Here is a 16,574-nt window from a genome sequence, read left to right on the forward strand (position 1 = left end):
TTTTTTTCCAGGTTCCAGACCACATTAATAGTGGAAAAGGTTTTGAAATTTCTCTCTCTCTCTCTCTCTCTCTCTCATATATATATGCCTATTTTGTTCCACAAAAAGGTCAGTAGAGCAGGGTTGTGTAGACTTAATCTATCAATCATTTATCTCTCTAACCATCTACATACATCCTATATCATAAAATATTTGTCAATTTTAATAGATTTGATCTTAAGAGTGAGTTTTTGTGTTCCAGATAGCCAACATTATGAATTGTTGCTCTTTTCTAAAGAACAACTAAATGCTGTAACGATTTCTTGTGGTTGTTTCCCCCATGTGAAAGAACATGCAACGTTTTGTGGACCCACCACCACATGGAAGGGGCTCTTGGGGATGTTCTGTCCTCCAAAGCGAATGGTGATCACATATTTGCCAGGTTCGGGGGCCGTGTAGTAAATGTCGAAGGTCCCGTCGTGATTCTCCACCACGTCCATGTCCATCTCCATTCCTTGCGGGGTCAACACCTTGCACGTTACCTTGCCCTTGCCGGCGGCCTTGGCATCCACCGTGATTACCGTATCCTCCGAGGTCTGCAGCTTCTGAAGGCCCGCTGTTGGGAAAAAAAAAACAAAAAAAACACGTGTGAACATATTCACTTTAGGAGGTTTTCTAGCAATACAACAGAGGAATAATAAAGCTTACTTACATACACCATGTCCTCCTATGGACACTGCAAAGTAAAAAGGTTACATTGTAAATAAATAGAAAATAATAACTTGAACAAAACCATCTGGATAGATGTTAAAGTGGACCCGTGCTATATTATTGTTCATCTTTCAATTTTGAAACAATTGTTTTTTTTTCCAGTACACAGGTAAGTCAGAATTTAGACGGTAGGATCACAGAGCGCTACTGGATGTACTCTACTTTAGGGCATCATATTTATCCATCCATCCATCCATTTTCTGAGCCGCTTCTCCTCACTAGGGTCGCGGGCGTGCTGGAGCCTATCCCAGCTGTCATCGGGCAGGAGGCGGGGTACACCCTGAACTGGTTGCCAGCCAATCGCAGGGCACATCGAAACAAACAACCATTCGCACTCACAGTCATGCCTACGGGCAATTTAGAGTCTCCAATTAATGCATGTTTTTGGGATGTGGGAGGAAACCGGAGTGCCCGGAGAAAACCCACGCAGGCACGGGGAGAACATGCAAACTCCACACAGGCGGGGACGGGGATTGAACCCCGCACCTCAGAACTGTGAGGCTGACGCTCTAACCAGTCGGCCACCGTGCCGCCGCATCATATTTAATTCAGCAATTTTTATTTTAGCGGCTAGTTCTGGTGCTTGCCCGCGGGCAACATCTTGATCACCCCTGCTGTAACATATATGCTCATTTCCATTAGCCCGTCTACAGCAATTCGCATTATATGTTAGCATTAAGCTAGCTGAAGACAAATGAAATTGTTTGGTTGAACATTTTGGTGTTCAAATATAAAATGTTTGACACCTAACTTCATCTGGGAATGACATATTTGCCTTTTATTTGGAGAAGTGAGAAATAGGTGCGGAGGAATACATTAAAAAGTGTGTTTTAACAGGTTAACATGCATTTTAAAAGGTTTTTATATAAATGTGTTAAAAGCTTGTGGGAGGGTACAACTACAATTTTTCTATATGGTCTGTCTATCGCCTGGATTTTCTAGAACGTATCCCTCACCTGATACTGTATACTGTACACTGTACAGGATCCTAAACTATTTTCGGATGCCCGGTGCGATACAACGTGCTCATTAGCATCTCACTTAGTTCTGGTGTAAGGAGGAATCGATGGATTTACCTGTGAGGCGACACTTGCTGGCATCTCCAGTGGGATTCGACTGAATCCGGTAGGGGGAGTACGGAATCTCGTCCCCTCCGTATTTGATGGTGATGGTGTACGGGCCGATGGAGTCCGGTACGTAGGACACCGTGTAGGTTCCGTCCCTGTTGTCCTGGATGCTTGCGTTCTTTGGCTTGCCTTCTGGGTCCTGTCAGCAGAGGGTTTCCGGTATAGTCATGCAGTTGAAGTGAAAAACGCAGGAGAGGCAGGTGGTGGGTTGACTGACCAGAATCTGCACAGTGAGCAGCCCTTCGCCAGCATCTCGAGCGTCAATGGTGAACTCCACGGGAAGGCTGGCCGACACACCTTTGCTGTCCAGACCCGGGCCGGTGGCTCGCACCTTACTGGCGTCGTGGCCGGGCTGAGACATTACCTTGAATGGACTGTTGACGGTAGAAATTAAAAGTGGAAAGAGATTCATCAATGCAGTGCTGTTTGCTGGCAGAGAATAGACAAGTGTTCTGTTATGTCGCAGATGATTAAGAAATCATTTTTTATGGGTTGTTACTAGATAAGTCACAATCACATCCCGAGTTCAAGTCAAGTCACTTGATTTTGAGTATCGACCAATACCGAGCCCGATCCAATACCTCGGCATTGCATTAAGAAGGTAATAGACGGATGAATGTACGTGTCTTGATTAAATGTATGACTTCATGCAGCTACGTAGTTGGTTGCTTAGCACTTGACTCAGCTCATCTACAAACAACACTATTGAATAATTTCCTTGTCAAATGCAAGCAGTGGGCCACAAATTAGCTTGTCACAAGATAATACGTACACTATCATGGCCGATTACAACTTGACGTAGGTTGGCAATATAAATCATTTGGTTTCTATGGATACATACCTATGTGGGATCTCCTGATCTGCATATTTGACAGCCACCGTGTACGGTCCATCCTGAGCTGGGGTGTAGTGAACTGTGTGGGTTCCATCACCGTTGTTTTTAACCCCCACTGGCTCCATGGTACCTTTAAATAAAACATAATGCTAAGTGTTACTCGATGTACTGTTCATTAGCATGCAGCTGAGTGTTCAGCTAAAAAACAAAACAAAAACAAAAAAACCATTGCAACAAGTGTTGCATCTTTACCTGTTGGCCCAAAGAGTTTGACATCCAGTGCCGCCTGTCCAGCCTGAGTGCAGTCCGCCGTGAACGTTTGAGGGATGTGCGCTCTCACTCCAGAACCCAGGCCGGGACCGGAGCACTTGACCTTGCTGGGGTCCACGGGGTCCTTGACGGGCACCTTGAAGGGACTGCCGGGGATGGGGTGCCCACCGTAGTTGATGTTGACGTCATATTCTCCGGGCGTGAAGGGGACGTACTCCACACTGCAGCTTCCGTCTTTGTTGTCTTTGCAGGATATTTTGGCCTCGGACGCACCCTCAATGGTTAGGCCCAAACCTCCCGTACCGGCACCCCTATAGACAAGCACGAGAGAGACTTTAATCATTCAGCAAATATAGACACTGTTGACTAATAGCTGATCTTCTAGATACCTGGTCTCCACAGTGAAGCAGTTAGCCTTGTTGGTTATTCCTCCTTCCAGACCCGGTCCGTACGCCCTCACCCGGGTTGGATCGCATCCCTCCACCACTGACACTCTGAAGGGACTCTTAGGTACAGGTACGTCGTCATAGAGTACCTCAATAAGATGCACGCCTGCATGCAAACACTTTGAATCAGTCATGTTCAAGGAAGAAAGCACATTTCTCTGCTTATGGCATAAATTAAATGGCCTTTAACTTATTCACAGCCGTGGACATTTATATTCTTCAACTGGAATCCAACGGTTTATTGCCACTGACGTATATATTCAAGTCAGTAAGCATGGAAGTGGTTCTCGCCCAGCGTGTCTGTGAAATTTAGGCTTGTAAACCACAGTAATGACTAACAGACGCAGTCCATAGGCCCTCACTTGGGTAGGATTGCAGAAACTGTTTTTTTTCTGCTGAAAGAAGATAGTCTACTCTTCTGCTAGGTTCGGTGCCAACATTGTCACAAATCGGACTATTGTTTGGGTCTTGAAAGATTACGTCTTCTGATGGCAATATGGAGAAAACAGCTGCCAGTGAATGAGTTAAACAGGAACCAGAAATAGAAATCTTTCATCTTGTGTAGAAAGGCTGTTAAAATTGAAAGCGTCGAATCTGCTCTATAGTCACAATTCTGTTACAACATATTTTAGACTGATGCATTTTTATTTTACTGATAGTGCGTCACCTCTGTGCTGTATGTTCAAGCTCTGTACTTTATTAATAACCCTTGTCAGGCTCCCACTGTATGGCAGGTGCGCTAGCAGCCTTCGGCACACATACCTGCCTGGTTAAGAGCTTCTGTTCCAGAACAGACTATTTATAAATCAAAGCCAGTCTGGCTCCCTGCTCTCTGGCCTTCACATCATTGCAGCGCTGCATCATTTGGTATTTATACCCTCCCCAAATCTCTCACACTGACTTTTCTCACTCTCTCGTCCCCCAACGGTGCACTGTACCAACACCTGTTAGTCATTTTATTTTACGCTTTGTGACATTTTGTGTTCTTGCAGAAGTTTTTGACCACTGGTGTCAAAGTAGGCGAAATCCAGACCTCCATGTCTGACACTTATGTTTTGGACAACTTAAACATGAGCACTTAGTGATATATCATCATTTGCGTCCCTGTGCTCTTACCATCCTCAAAGGGCGTGTACTCCACTCTGTAGGTGCCGTCGCCCTTGTCGGTGGTGTAGCCGTCCGTGGTGGTGCCCGAGGGACTGACAATACGAGCCTTCACGTGATTTCCTCCAAGCTTGTTGAGAGCCCGCGCGTCCACAATGAAGTGGGTCGTGACTTCTCGCAGGACGCCTGGGAACAAAGCGGGCTTTAACATGATTTGTCGCTCGCTATTGAAACGCTTTGTCAACGCAAAGCCCTGTGGGTATTTATCTTCCAGGGCCCATCCTCAACACTTAGAAGATGACATCCGAGGGCGGTAAATCAATATCCTAATCCGTTAATACGGTATGCTTCTCTTTTGTTATGGATAATATATTTTGTTTTGGCAGAAGGAAAGAAGCAGGAGACGCAACAGTTGAATGTTTGACATTTTGCCTGATGAATGATTCTCTGGCGAAAACAAATCTCTAATGAATCATGTCTTATTTCATCCATCTATTTTCTGTTGCGCCTCGTTAGGGTCTCCGGTGAGCTGGAGCCTATTCCAGCTGACTTTGGGCGAGAGGCGGGGTACAGCTTGGACAAATCGCCAGTCACAGGACACAGCTCACATTCAAACCTATGGACAATTCAGAGTCTTCAATAAACCTAAAACGCATGATTTGTAACTCAGAAAAGTCAGAAATTGGGGCCCTCGTAAATCAAGGTACCACTGTGTTTCAACAAATCAGCTGTTCCTTTTGTCATTTTACCTCTTGGCTCCACTCCTGGCCCGTAGACGTGCACCCCACTGGTGTCGACGGAGGGGTCCACCTGCAGAACCTTGGGGAAGTGGGGGATCATGTGACCTCCGTACTTGATGGTAATGGTGTGTGCGCCGTGGAACGGTGGGATGTACGTGACGGAGAACGTTCCCTCTGCCGTTTTCTGGATGTGCACCTCGACCTTAGCCCCGGTCTCCGATACGATCTCGATGGTGAGCTCTGCATCGCCGGCCCGCGTGCAGTCCACAGTAAAGGTGGCCGCCTCCCCCGCCTTGGCCCTCTCCAGACCGGGGCCGCTGGCCGTGACCTTGCTGGCGTCGAACGCGGGGCGTACTGCCGCCTTGAAAGGAGAGCCGGGGATGTGCTGCTCGGCGAAAAGGATGTTGATGGCGTACTCTCCGGCCTCGGTGGGCAGGTAGGCTACCGAGCAAGTGCCGTCGCCGTTGTCTTGGCACTCGATTTTGGCCTCGCAGGGACCTTCCACCGTTAGGCCCAGCCCACCGGCGCCCGCTCCCTTTGTGTCGATAGTGAACGGAGCCGGTTTACCCACGATACCGCCCTGAAGACCAGGACCAAATGCTCGGACCTGAGACACAATAAATCTGGTCAAACATGAGGTAACAATAGCTGATATACAATTTTCATCATTCGTGCCCCCGTTCTCGCAGGTTCTTTAGTGCTCATTTTTTTAATTGGTTTTAACAGTATACAGGCAAATCCAAATTTAGAGTTGTGCCCCAACATGCCAGGCAGCACTGAGGTCACCTAAAAGAGATCCAGTGAAATGGAGTGCAAGAAGAGCCAGAGAAGATCCCCAACTGCTGTAAGTTGTAGGAAGTCGCTGTTCCCACAAAGCAGAGAAAATATACAGTGTCCCTCTGAGTATTGTTGTATGCTTGGTTTGAATGTGTTGCTGCTCCACATGTGTTCAATAAGCACTTGTTTGAATGTTTTAGAATTACTGCAACAACCATGCTAATTTCCATTGGCCCGTCTATTGTATTTTGCATTATGTTAGCATTAAACTAGCGTACTATAGATAGACAAAATGATATGGTTTGGTGGAAAATACTTAATCCTCTTTTTGTATGCACAGTTCATATGTATTGCTGCTCTGTGTGTGAAAGTAGCACTTTGTTTGAAAATGTATTATAACTGAAACCTTTATGCTAATTCCGTTAGCCCGTCCATGGTGTTTTGCATTAGCGTTAAGCCAGGAGACTTTGGTTCTTGTTATAGTTTGACATTTGAAGAAACAATTTTTGGTTGTCTTTTGTTTTCCATGTCAGTTTAAGTGACAAATGAATAGTTTGAAGCAAGAATGCTTTGCTTCTTATTTGGAGAGTCTTCTTTTTGTTTCCTTAAAGTGATGTTATATGATGGTCTCCGTTTTCTTGACAGCGAGAGAGTGAGAACGGGGTCTTAGGAATACTTAAAAAGTGTTTCAATAAGTTAAATGTGTTTAAAGCATGTTTATAAGCGCTATCACAGATTTTCACATATTGGGTCTTTTGCGTAGCCCCACGCTAAACGAGGGTTCACTGTAATTGCCCAAGAGCACTTTTGTGAAAACATTTACCTTTGATGGATCAGCGGGCATCACTGCTTCCACCCCAAAGGGGCTTCCGATGACAGGGTTCCCATCATAGCTGACATCCACCTTGTACTGCCCCTCTTCCGGGGGGATGTACTTCACGCTGTGCGTGCCTTTGGCTTTGTCCGACTCCAGCTTGCACGGGATTGGTCGGCTGGTGGGTGAGGTCATCTTCACGCCTACGTTGCCCTGCCCGCCGGCACTCTTTGTGTTCACTGTGAATTCTTGGTCCCTTCCCACTTCCACTTCTGCAACAAAAAATTGAGTTTTAAGTGCAAGATAACCTATTTGTATAGCCAAATAAATAGTATGTAGTTAATGTTGAGTAAAGTTGTTTGGCTCTTGTGTGTTGTCTGATCAGAATCAGAATCATCTTTATTTGCAAAGTATGCTCAAAAAACACACAAGGAATTTGTCTCCATTAGTTGGAGCCGCTCGAGTACGACAACAGGCAGTCAATTGACAGAGAACACTTTTGAGACATAAAGACATTGACAAAAACAGTCACTGAGCAATAAAGGGTTGCTAGTTATCTGGTAATGCCGTCCATCCATCCATTTTCTGAGCCGCTTATCCTCACAAGGGTCGCGGTAGTGCTGGAGCCTATCCCAGCTATCATCGGGCAGGAGGCGGGGTACACCCTGAACTGGTTGCCAGCCAATCGCAGTATCTGGTAATGCCGGTACAATTTATTACATTTTTTTGGGACAATTGTGCAAAAAGATGCAGAGTCCTCTCGCACTTAGAGCAGTTTGAATGACTAATATAGTAACAGTCCGGTGCAATGGTCATTGTGCAAAGGGCGCCGAGACTTCAAGGGGTGTATGCAGTTTAAAGTGACGAGTAGTGCGATAATCTGGGACAATGTCGATTGTGCAAATGGTGCAGATACTCCTCAATCAGTGTGCAAGTGGAGCAGATGCTACTCTGGCATGAGTGGCCAGTATTGGTCAACAACAGATATGCAAATAGTGCAGCGTGTCGAGACTACTACAGTGAGTGCACGATTAATATATAATTGGCCCGACAGAAATGTGACAACAAACTCAAGACAAACAAATTGGCAGCATGTTGCAATGGAATTGTAGGTTAGCTGTTTAAGAAGTTGATTGCAAGAGGGAAGATTAGTGAGGCACTTCCAGTCTTCGGTGCGCATATCTTTGCCCACTGAGTCTTGTCAAACATTGACATGCGCAGTAGTTCCTCTTCGCTGTAATAGATTGGACTGAGGTGAGGCGCAACATTTCAGCGCCACGAGCTCGCCGACATCACATCCCGGCTCGGGCTTTTGTGATTTAATAGTCAAGGTTCTCTCATTGTCTGCTGGAGTTAGCATTTCTTTCTTTCAAGTTTTACATTTCATCGTACCTCTGCAACTTTGAAGATGAGATTTGGGGCTGTATAAATCAAATGTAATTGAATTTTACCCATTTTTAATTGAACCAGGAAATGTATTGGTCCATTCATGGATCTTGTACTTACTGGTGTCTAATCCCTCCACTTTGACCTTCCCAATATCCAGCTGTGGTGCCACTGTGATGTGGAAGGGACTCTTGGGGATGGGATCTCCTCCATGGGTCACCGTGATGGCCATGTTACCCTGGAAAAACCAAAGAGTAACGCATCACGGTGAGTCATTTCGGCATCCAGATGGAACATAAATGGACTTGGAATGTGGCGCACCTGTTGAAGAGCGGTGTATTTGACTGTGTAGGAGTAATCGTGGTTATCGATGATCTCAAAGTCACGGACCGCCTCTCCTGGGCCCGAAGCGGCAAAGCGCACCTCTGGCTTGGCTTTGCCTGCTCCCTTTGTGTAGATGGTGAAGTGGGTTGGCGTGCCCAACTCCACCCCTGCAATCAAATGCACGTGTTTGTGAGTTCAACCAATGCTGCTCAGATGTACTTTTGGCATGCGGGTGCATACAGTGTACTCAACATACTCTGTACTTAATTAAATTACTTAATTAAAAGTAGAAATACTTGTGTAAAAATGTGTTTTTACTGTCAGTTAGGTATATACAATACCTATTTTGAAAAACAGTTTGACAGTTTGAAAAAAAACCTCTACACAAGATAGTTTCTCTCTTGTTAACTTACATGTTGCTGGGACTTAGAAGAAAAGAAACTATAACATTACATGACACTTGCTGTTGTTTACGCGCTAGCTAGCGAGCCTCAGCTTTTATTGCTAGCAAAACAACATGTTCCTATTGCTTTTCTAATGCTGTGAACTGATTAACAAGACATTTTAACAAATGAAAACAATACACCGTACTTGTGTGTGTGTTTTCAGATTAGAGAATTTTGAAAGCTATTCCCTAGTGGTTTGTAGGCATTCCAAACAAATCATTCTCATAGCAACATCAAATAACTCTCTTAAATAAGGCCCTGGATGGAAATATCTTGCTGCTCTAAATCTGTTGCTCCCTGCTTCACGTTCCTCCATGTCACTGATGTCCCTGTTTTTTTTCCCGCTTTAAAAGACACCAAGATCTCAATCAATTAATGAAGATCTCGGCCGCAGTTGACTTTCCCTCTCTCTATTTACATCTTTTTTACATTGCGTCGTCATCCGCAGAGGTTGAAAAAAGTATCAAGCGTATTTTGCCAAAGTAGAGATATCTGTTTTCAAATGGAGGGAGTAAAAGTTAAAAAGTAAAGTTCAGATACATGTAAAATATAATTAAGTACAGTACTTGGCTACTCCCCCCCCGCTGTACGAACCTGTCTTGTTGAGTCCGGGGCCCTCTGCTCTCACCTTGCCAGCATCGTGAGAGGGGTCAACTTTGACTTTGAATGGACTGATGGGAATTTCCTGACAAGGTAAATTATGAGAAAATTCATTAATAATGAAAACAAACCCTTCCTCTCCAAAGGTGATGTTACATAACATCCCTAATCTTACCTGGTCAGCAAAGAGCACCATGATGGTGTAGCGACCTGCGCCCGGGGGAGTGTACTTGACAGTAAAGGTGTCATTGTCATTCTTGATGATGTCAAAGTCGATGTCTGCCTCGGCAGGGCCAACCACCCCTGGGGCGCACTTGATTCCGATGCTGATGTCGCCTAACAGTGCACAGCAGCGAGAATAGTTCAAAGAGGACGTTCCAAATCCGGCTATGAATGAAAATGGCCTTCTTTTGAGAACATTTCTGACACTGACTCATTTGTACCGTGTAACTATGCAAAAGCCTTCTGAGCAGCAGTCACAGGCCTCCTTTCATTGGGATTCACCTGGACTGTCAAGTCTTTTTATAACCATCATTTTCTCATGCGTGCTCACCTTGACCAGCCTCGCCGCAGTCCACAGTGAAGTATGTCGGCTCGTTAGCCTTGAGGCCCGTCTTCTCCACTCCGGGCCCATAGACCTTGACCTTGTCTGGATGACAACCCTCTCCGACCAGCACCTAATGAGTTCACAGTGTACTTGAGCGGCCTACGAGCAGTTGGCTGAAGTAGGACAGCTGCAGCCTTCTGTTAATAGACATTATTGCTATGCCGTCACATGTACTTCCGGGTGGCAAAAGCGTATGGCAAGCCCTTTGAACATAGAACAGCTAATTCACCTCAATTCAATACATCTACGTGCCTTTTCGGATATCTTTAATCAGGTTTCCCAGCCATGTGGAGATCAATTGTGAATTCAGTTGGTTTTGTTCACGATATCTTGAATTCACCTCATTTAAAGATATCTACGTCCCTTTTCAGTAATCCCTTTTCACTAATCAGGAAGACGTTGACATCTATATTGTTAATTCCGGGTAGTCAAACTTGGCTTTTACATTTTGAAAATGCTTGCCATGAAATCACAAGCAGTCTCCAATTGCACCACAAGCAAACCAACCTTTACATGTCATTGACCAAGGCAGAGCGATTGATAAAACAGGGTAAATGTCTCGAATTTTGATGTTATCCTTCTTCTGCATCTCTGTAATTTGAATGTGTGAGGTGTCAGTCGAAAAGAAGATGTTACGTGAGTTATTTGCTTGGAAAGGAGATGGAATGCCAGCCATAATTTAGATTTCAAGAGGTAAGTTCTTTCATAAACAGAGGTGGTGCAAATTCATACATAATTAACATGATCGCTGACTAATTTATTTTTCTGTTCTTTGGATTTATGGCACGCACTTGCTCTTTTGACGATGAAATGGACAGCACACTAGAGAGTGGACATCTGCTTGCAGGCTAGCCATTCTGATTTGCTAAATTACTAAAGACAACCCAACCAAACACTTTATACAAACAGTATGATGGACATCTGGTTCCTAGTCTGTCACTTTGTAAGGGTCTACTCTGCCTCTAGGCAGTGTTTTGATCTTCACTGTAAAATGTATTTACATCCACTCAATTTATCCTCCTCACCCACAGATTCCACCGGATTAATTTTCATTTTTATTTCGGAGGAAATAAAAACATTTCTCAACCTTTTGGGGTATACGTGGTGGCGCAACAGCCAACACAACAAATGTTTGTCATGGCTTCCGTTCAGATCAACAGTAGTCATTCACTTTCTTCTACCCAGACGTACCCTAGCGCCGATTTTCAACCAACGTGAAAAGATAAATAACATTGAATTCTTCATTGAGTGTGTCAGAGTGTAGCTGCGTGCATCTTACCCTGAAGGGGCTGTTGGGCACGTTTACGCCGTTCCAGGCGATGATGATGGTGTGTTTAATGGGCTTGGCGGGGGTGTACATGCACAGGTACGTGCCGTCACCCTTGTCGGTGATTTTGATGTTGATGGTGCAGCCTTCGGCATCCTAAGTGGATGCAAAAGCACGTCAAACCGGAGGATGTGCTCGCAAACGGTATACAGTCAATACAGTGGAATCTCCGGAGTCAAACAGTATGGAAGTTGTACTTGGTAGTTGGGGAAATACTGTTTGTCTCTGTAATATCCTGTGTGTTTTGAAAACTACAGCTTCTCGAAAAAGACTGTTCTAACTCTGAGGTTCCACTAGAGCATATTTCCAGTGAATCTTCAAAGGAAATGGTGCTCTCCATACCTGGGCATAGATTGTGAGGGGACCCTTCCCAGCCATGCGGGCATCAATAGTGAATTCCGTTGGTTTGTTCACAGTAACGCCAGTTGGCTGCAGGCCCGGCCCGAACGCTTTCACCTGAACATTTCAATGTATTTGTTAACACCAGTGTGGCTTCATGCCTTTGTAATGCGGGAGTGGATACCTTCTCTGGGAAGCTTTCATTGGCGGCGGGGAGAATGTGGGCCATGAAGGGACTGTCCTTGATGTCCTCGTCGTCGCAAATTACATGGATGGCGTAGTCGCCGGGTTCAGTGGGCCAATAGCGGACGTCGCAGGAGCCGTCACCCTTGTCGTCACACTCTATCTTTGCCTGGGAGGGGCCTTCAATGGAGAAGCCTTTCCAAAAACAGAAATAATACATTCAAATGGCAGATTCATAGTAAAGTGAACTACACCAATATATCGCAGTTCATCAATGGCACCACCGCTATATCGCAGATTTTAACAGGTGGGTCTGGAATGCGTTAAACAGGGTTTCACTATAAATGTTGTTGTGATAGTGGTCTGTGACTTACCCAGAGTTCCGACATCTGTGCCTATGGCCTCTACCACAAAGTCAGCAGATTTTCCCACCATCCCTGTCTTGAGACCAGGACCCCAGGCCCTCACCTTCTGGAAACCTGCCTCTGGTCCCACCTCCACTTCAAACGGGCTGCAGACAGTAATTATACAAGAACATCCGCAATATTATCTTTGTTGCATTGTTTACGATGCCCGGAATGCAGCGTTTGCCTTTTACCTGCGTGGGATGGGCTGGCCTCCCCATGTGATGCTGACTGTATATTTACCCGGCTTGAGGGGGTAATACTCGCATTCATACACGCCATTTCCCGCATCGCGCACTTTCACTTGCTCCTGTGCTCCAGCTGGGAGAAACAATGCAATATGGATTCTCATCTAGACAACATATATTTTCATGCATGTATGCATTTGCTCCGCCAACAAGCCAGGACGGGAGAACTTATCCAAAAAGGGAAGAGCGTAAGATGAGAGGGGTGTCTGACTCACTGGGTCCTCTGACTGAGACGTTCAATGTTCCACTCCCAGCTCCCTTGGTGAAAACCTTAAAGTCTGCAACCTCCTTTACTCTCACGCCCTTAGACTGAAGGCCTCTGCCTGTTGCTCTGCAGGCGTTTGGATTGATGGCTGAAAGGAATACCAACAACTATTCAGTAAGAAAGTATTTTGTAACCGGAAGAAGCAGCAGTGTTAGTAGCAGAATATTCAACTGGGATTCCTTACAGATTGACTGAAAAGACCTGTAAATGAGAGAGATACCTTTTTCGATTACATAAACACACACTATAAAGACATACCGAGCAACATTTTGACAACAGTTCAGTCTGTCAGACATGAACGTTTGCAGGCTCTGGCGGAATGCCGGTAGATGCAAATGTGTGTGCGCTAAAAGCATACAGGGCAGGCGAAAGTTGAACAAAGTGGAGAGAAAGGCCAAACAGGGATAATGACTAAAACTGTCAAGCTGGCAGGCCGCAAGAAGTTGAACGAAGCACTACACTGCGCCGTGCACCCCCACCGTAGTGAAAGCTTCCTAAGGCATGGCACAGAGAGCAGTTCTTTTGGGAAGGTGAGCTGAGCACTGCGCGAAGGCTCATCCCAGTGGGCCATACTAACTTGGGCGGACTGGCTTTTTTGGTGGGGGCTCCTTTGTTCCAGGAGGAGTGAGCACTGACTGAGGGATTATCTGCAATGGAGCTCCCGTGAGAGGAGCAACAGGAGGTGCTAGAAATGACAGATAAGAAACGTTACGGTCTAAAGTTGGAGGCTCCATCCTGGAGAAATAAAATGGTAACGAAAGGGTAACCCAGAATTTTCCAGCATGCTAAGACATCCCTTTTTCTAAAAGAAATATATAACAGATGCTTCACCTTCTGCGATGTTGACAAGGAATGGGCTCTTTGGGATCTCATGTCCTCCAAACAGTACATGGATGGAGTGAGGACCCTCAATCACAGGACGATACGTGCATCGAAACACACTGTCGCCCTTGTTCTCCAGAATGATCTCCACTGTGTCGTTTTTACCCTGAGGGTCAACAATGAGCACGCTGATATCGCCATTGCCAGCACCTGGTTGACAGGAAGAAAGATTAGTCACCAGTGGGCTCAATGTATTAATAGTACTGCCTTAAGGCTAATTTATTCCTCCCTATGACTGCTTGAGGAGTAAAGTGGTGTTTTATTCCTCAAACTCTCGTTCCCGTGTCTGCAAACGATTGAATTTGACATTTTTACCGGCTGTGTAGATGTCAAAGTAGGTGGGTTTGTTGGCCATATTCCCAGTGCGCTCCAGACCAGGTCCCCTGGCGTGGACTTTACTGGGGTCACCCATGTCCTTCGCGACATTCACTGAATAGGGGCTTTTGTCAATATCCTGACCTGCAAATAACACCTTGACCTGACAGTTAAGGGGGAGAGAAACAAATCAAATAAATATCAAGAAATTAAAGAAATCTTTAATGATGTCTCTAATTTAGGGCGTGATGGCTGCTTTATCTAACCTTGTGGAGCCCTTCAACTTTAGGAACATAAGTGACAGTGTAGGTTCTGTTTTTGTCCTTGTTGGGTTTCACTTTAGCCTGCAGATAGGGAGAAAAAAGTACAAGAGGGTTCAACGCAACAATATCCTGGCTTCGTCCTGTCCCTACTTTGCAACTTACCTCTTCTTTGTGTCCCTCTGGATCCTCCACATAGACCAGAACCTCACCACTGCCAGCTTCCAGAGTCTCCACAGTGAACACAGCAGGGTGAAGCACCTTGTTACCATGAGGCTCAATACCTGTGATGGAAACCATTCACACGTTATTTGACAACGGGAATGGCTAGAAAGGGAGTACTGTCACAGCACTGTATCGATGTCGGCCACAAAGAAGTCGATACTTTGACAGTAAACCTTGGGAACTGTTCATTATGTATACTTTGCTATAGTTTTGAGCTACCCACCGGGTCCGTAGGCTTTGGCCTTGTGAGGGAAAAGCTGCTTGGGTCTGAGAGAGGCTCCTGGCTTGAGCTTGGCTTTGGGGAACTGTGACAGGTAGGTCATCACTGAGTGCTCATCCACATCTGGATCCACGATCTCCTCAGGTGCAATCACCTAAAGTACAAACACATCAACACTATAAGTACAAAATTGGACAGTACATTTCAGCTAAGCTACATTCATCACATTTTGAGCAAGTGGTGGCTGACCCTTTTAAGACCTCTCTCTCATAACCACGGTGCAATGGGATTTAACAGGAACTAAACATCTTTATTAGCACCACTACTGACTCGTCTCATACTTCTAGCACTTTGTCTGTCAGTCATTCGTTGGCACAAAGTGATGACCCGAGCTGGTTATATTTAACCCCAGTCCTGCAGGGTTAAGGACTGTTGACTTCCATAAGCTAGCCATGGGGATTTATACTTAGCCAGACCTCTCCCACATCTCCTTAACACCAGTGGACTGGAATCCAGACCCCACCCCCGCCCCCCCCCCCCTGAGCCGTCAGGACCGTGACATTCACCCTTCAGCTATCTGGCCAATGCTTATCCTTGTGGTGATTAGCTGGCGTAGCGTGTAACTAAACAACCTGCGCAGTGAGCCGTAGAACATCAGGGGTCATTAAAAAGGGATGGAATGGAAGCATGCAGCCTTGCTCTGATTACATCGTTATTCCAAGGGACACAGATTAGATCTTTTCTTGTTTCAGAGGCTGGCTCAGGAGTGTTTAAAGGTCTCTAAAATCACCAAAATAGCCCTCCTAGACACAGTATTTGAAACCACTATAAGGCATTCTCTGCTTGTAAAAAACTTTCATTTTAAACTGAGCCTCGCATCAAACGGTTTGAGGATAATTGGTGTTCTTATTTTTCTATCTGCAGTGTATAAAATAGACTACAGTGCAAAAGTCTTGCGCCACTACCTTGTGTGTTATATCCCACATTCCAACAGTCTCGCTTTGCTCTGCAGTGTTAGAATGAATGAAAATATCTTCTCAACAGATGCCAAGAAAATCAAAGAAGATGGGTAGAGACTATTCCTTTTATGTCATACATTTACTTTTCAAGTACTACAGTACATTTTAAATGCAAGTGCAGTGTTGACGTTCATATCGTGCATAATGTTCTAGTTGCTTACAACATTATTAACTATACTTAAGAATAAAACCTTGTTTTTGATGAACATTTAATACACCTAATACACTACTGTACTTTATTGTCGGTCATTTATGGTAGTACTTGTTGTCAAATGTTTGACAACCACTGACCCAGACAAGTCCCTCCCACCCATCTCAGCTAAGTTAAATGAAGGTTATCCATCATGTCTTACCTGCGGCACACCCAGCCAATCATCCGCCTGCTGCATGGCTTCTCTGGCATTCTCCACAGGCTGGTTGGGGTCCCACTCGGCCCAATCAGGACACAAACCTAGCGGAATGCAAACAAGGCATTAAACCAGCCCGGTGCGCAGATGTCCGCAGGCTGGCTTCCGCTGCCATTGCCATAATGAGGCCCCACTTGGACTATCGCTACTATCGCTATGACACCTCTAGCTACAACAAGGTCCCATGACCTTACCGGGGCCGTGACAATGACGGTGTCTCTTCAAAACAAAGACGCGCGACAGGCGTGCTGCGG

General features: G+C 45.4%; 1 protein-coding gene across 2 annotated transcripts in view; it reads right to left on the minus strand.

The window, feature by feature from the left end:
* The window catches only part of LOC133477783 (filamin-C-like), a 38,506-nt gene that overhangs the window by 12,139 nt on the left and 9,793 nt on the right, over positions 1-16,574 (minus strand). The window contains exons 3-30 of one of the 2 annotated variants that reach the window (XM_061772933.1): positions 16,267-16,364; positions 14,898-15,048; positions 14,615-14,733; positions 14,456-14,533; positions 14,190-14,352; positions 13,824-14,024; positions 13,570-13,677; positions 12,943-13,080; positions 12,674-12,800; positions 12,450-12,586; positions 12,077-12,270; positions 11,896-12,009; positions 11,506-11,649; positions 10,173-10,296; positions 9,795-9,955; positions 9,614-9,704; positions 8,571-8,740; positions 8,370-8,487; positions 6,873-7,135; positions 5,282-5,879; positions 4,545-4,718; positions 3,372-3,534; positions 2,965-3,293; positions 2,719-2,842; positions 2,095-2,251; positions 1,827-2,016; positions 692-715; positions 354-595 (exon numbers count right to left, since the gene is read on the minus strand). In XM_061772933.1, coding sequence (XP_061628917.1) covers positions 354-595; positions 692-715; positions 1,827-2,016; positions 2,095-2,251; positions 2,719-2,842; positions 2,965-3,293; positions 3,372-3,534; positions 4,545-4,718; positions 5,282-5,879; positions 6,873-7,135; positions 8,370-8,487; positions 8,571-8,740; positions 9,614-9,704; positions 9,795-9,955; positions 10,173-10,296; positions 11,506-11,649; positions 11,896-12,009; positions 12,077-12,270; positions 12,450-12,586; positions 12,674-12,800; positions 12,943-13,080; positions 13,570-13,677; positions 13,824-14,024; positions 14,190-14,352; positions 14,456-14,533; positions 14,615-14,733; positions 14,898-15,048; positions 16,267-16,364 — 4,700 coding nt within the window. The remainder of the gene's footprint in view (positions 1-353; positions 596-691; positions 716-1,826; positions 2,017-2,094; positions 2,252-2,718; positions 2,843-2,964; positions 3,294-3,371; positions 3,535-4,544; positions 4,719-5,281; positions 5,880-6,872; positions 7,136-8,369; positions 8,488-8,570; positions 8,741-9,613; positions 9,705-9,794; positions 9,956-10,172; positions 10,297-11,505; positions 11,650-11,895; positions 12,010-12,076; positions 12,271-12,449; positions 12,587-12,673; positions 12,801-12,942; positions 13,081-13,569; positions 13,678-13,823; positions 14,025-14,189; positions 14,353-14,455; positions 14,534-14,614; positions 14,734-14,897; positions 15,049-16,266; positions 16,365-16,574) is intronic. The other variant, XM_061772934.1, reaches the window with a different exon arrangement.

Source organism: Phyllopteryx taeniolatus, chromosome 5 (genome assembly GCF_024500385.1).
Source record: "Phyllopteryx taeniolatus isolate TA_2022b chromosome 5, UOR_Ptae_1.2, whole genome shotgun sequence".
Lineage (NCBI taxonomy): Eukaryota > Metazoa > Chordata > Actinopteri > Syngnathiformes > Syngnathidae > Phyllopteryx > Phyllopteryx taeniolatus.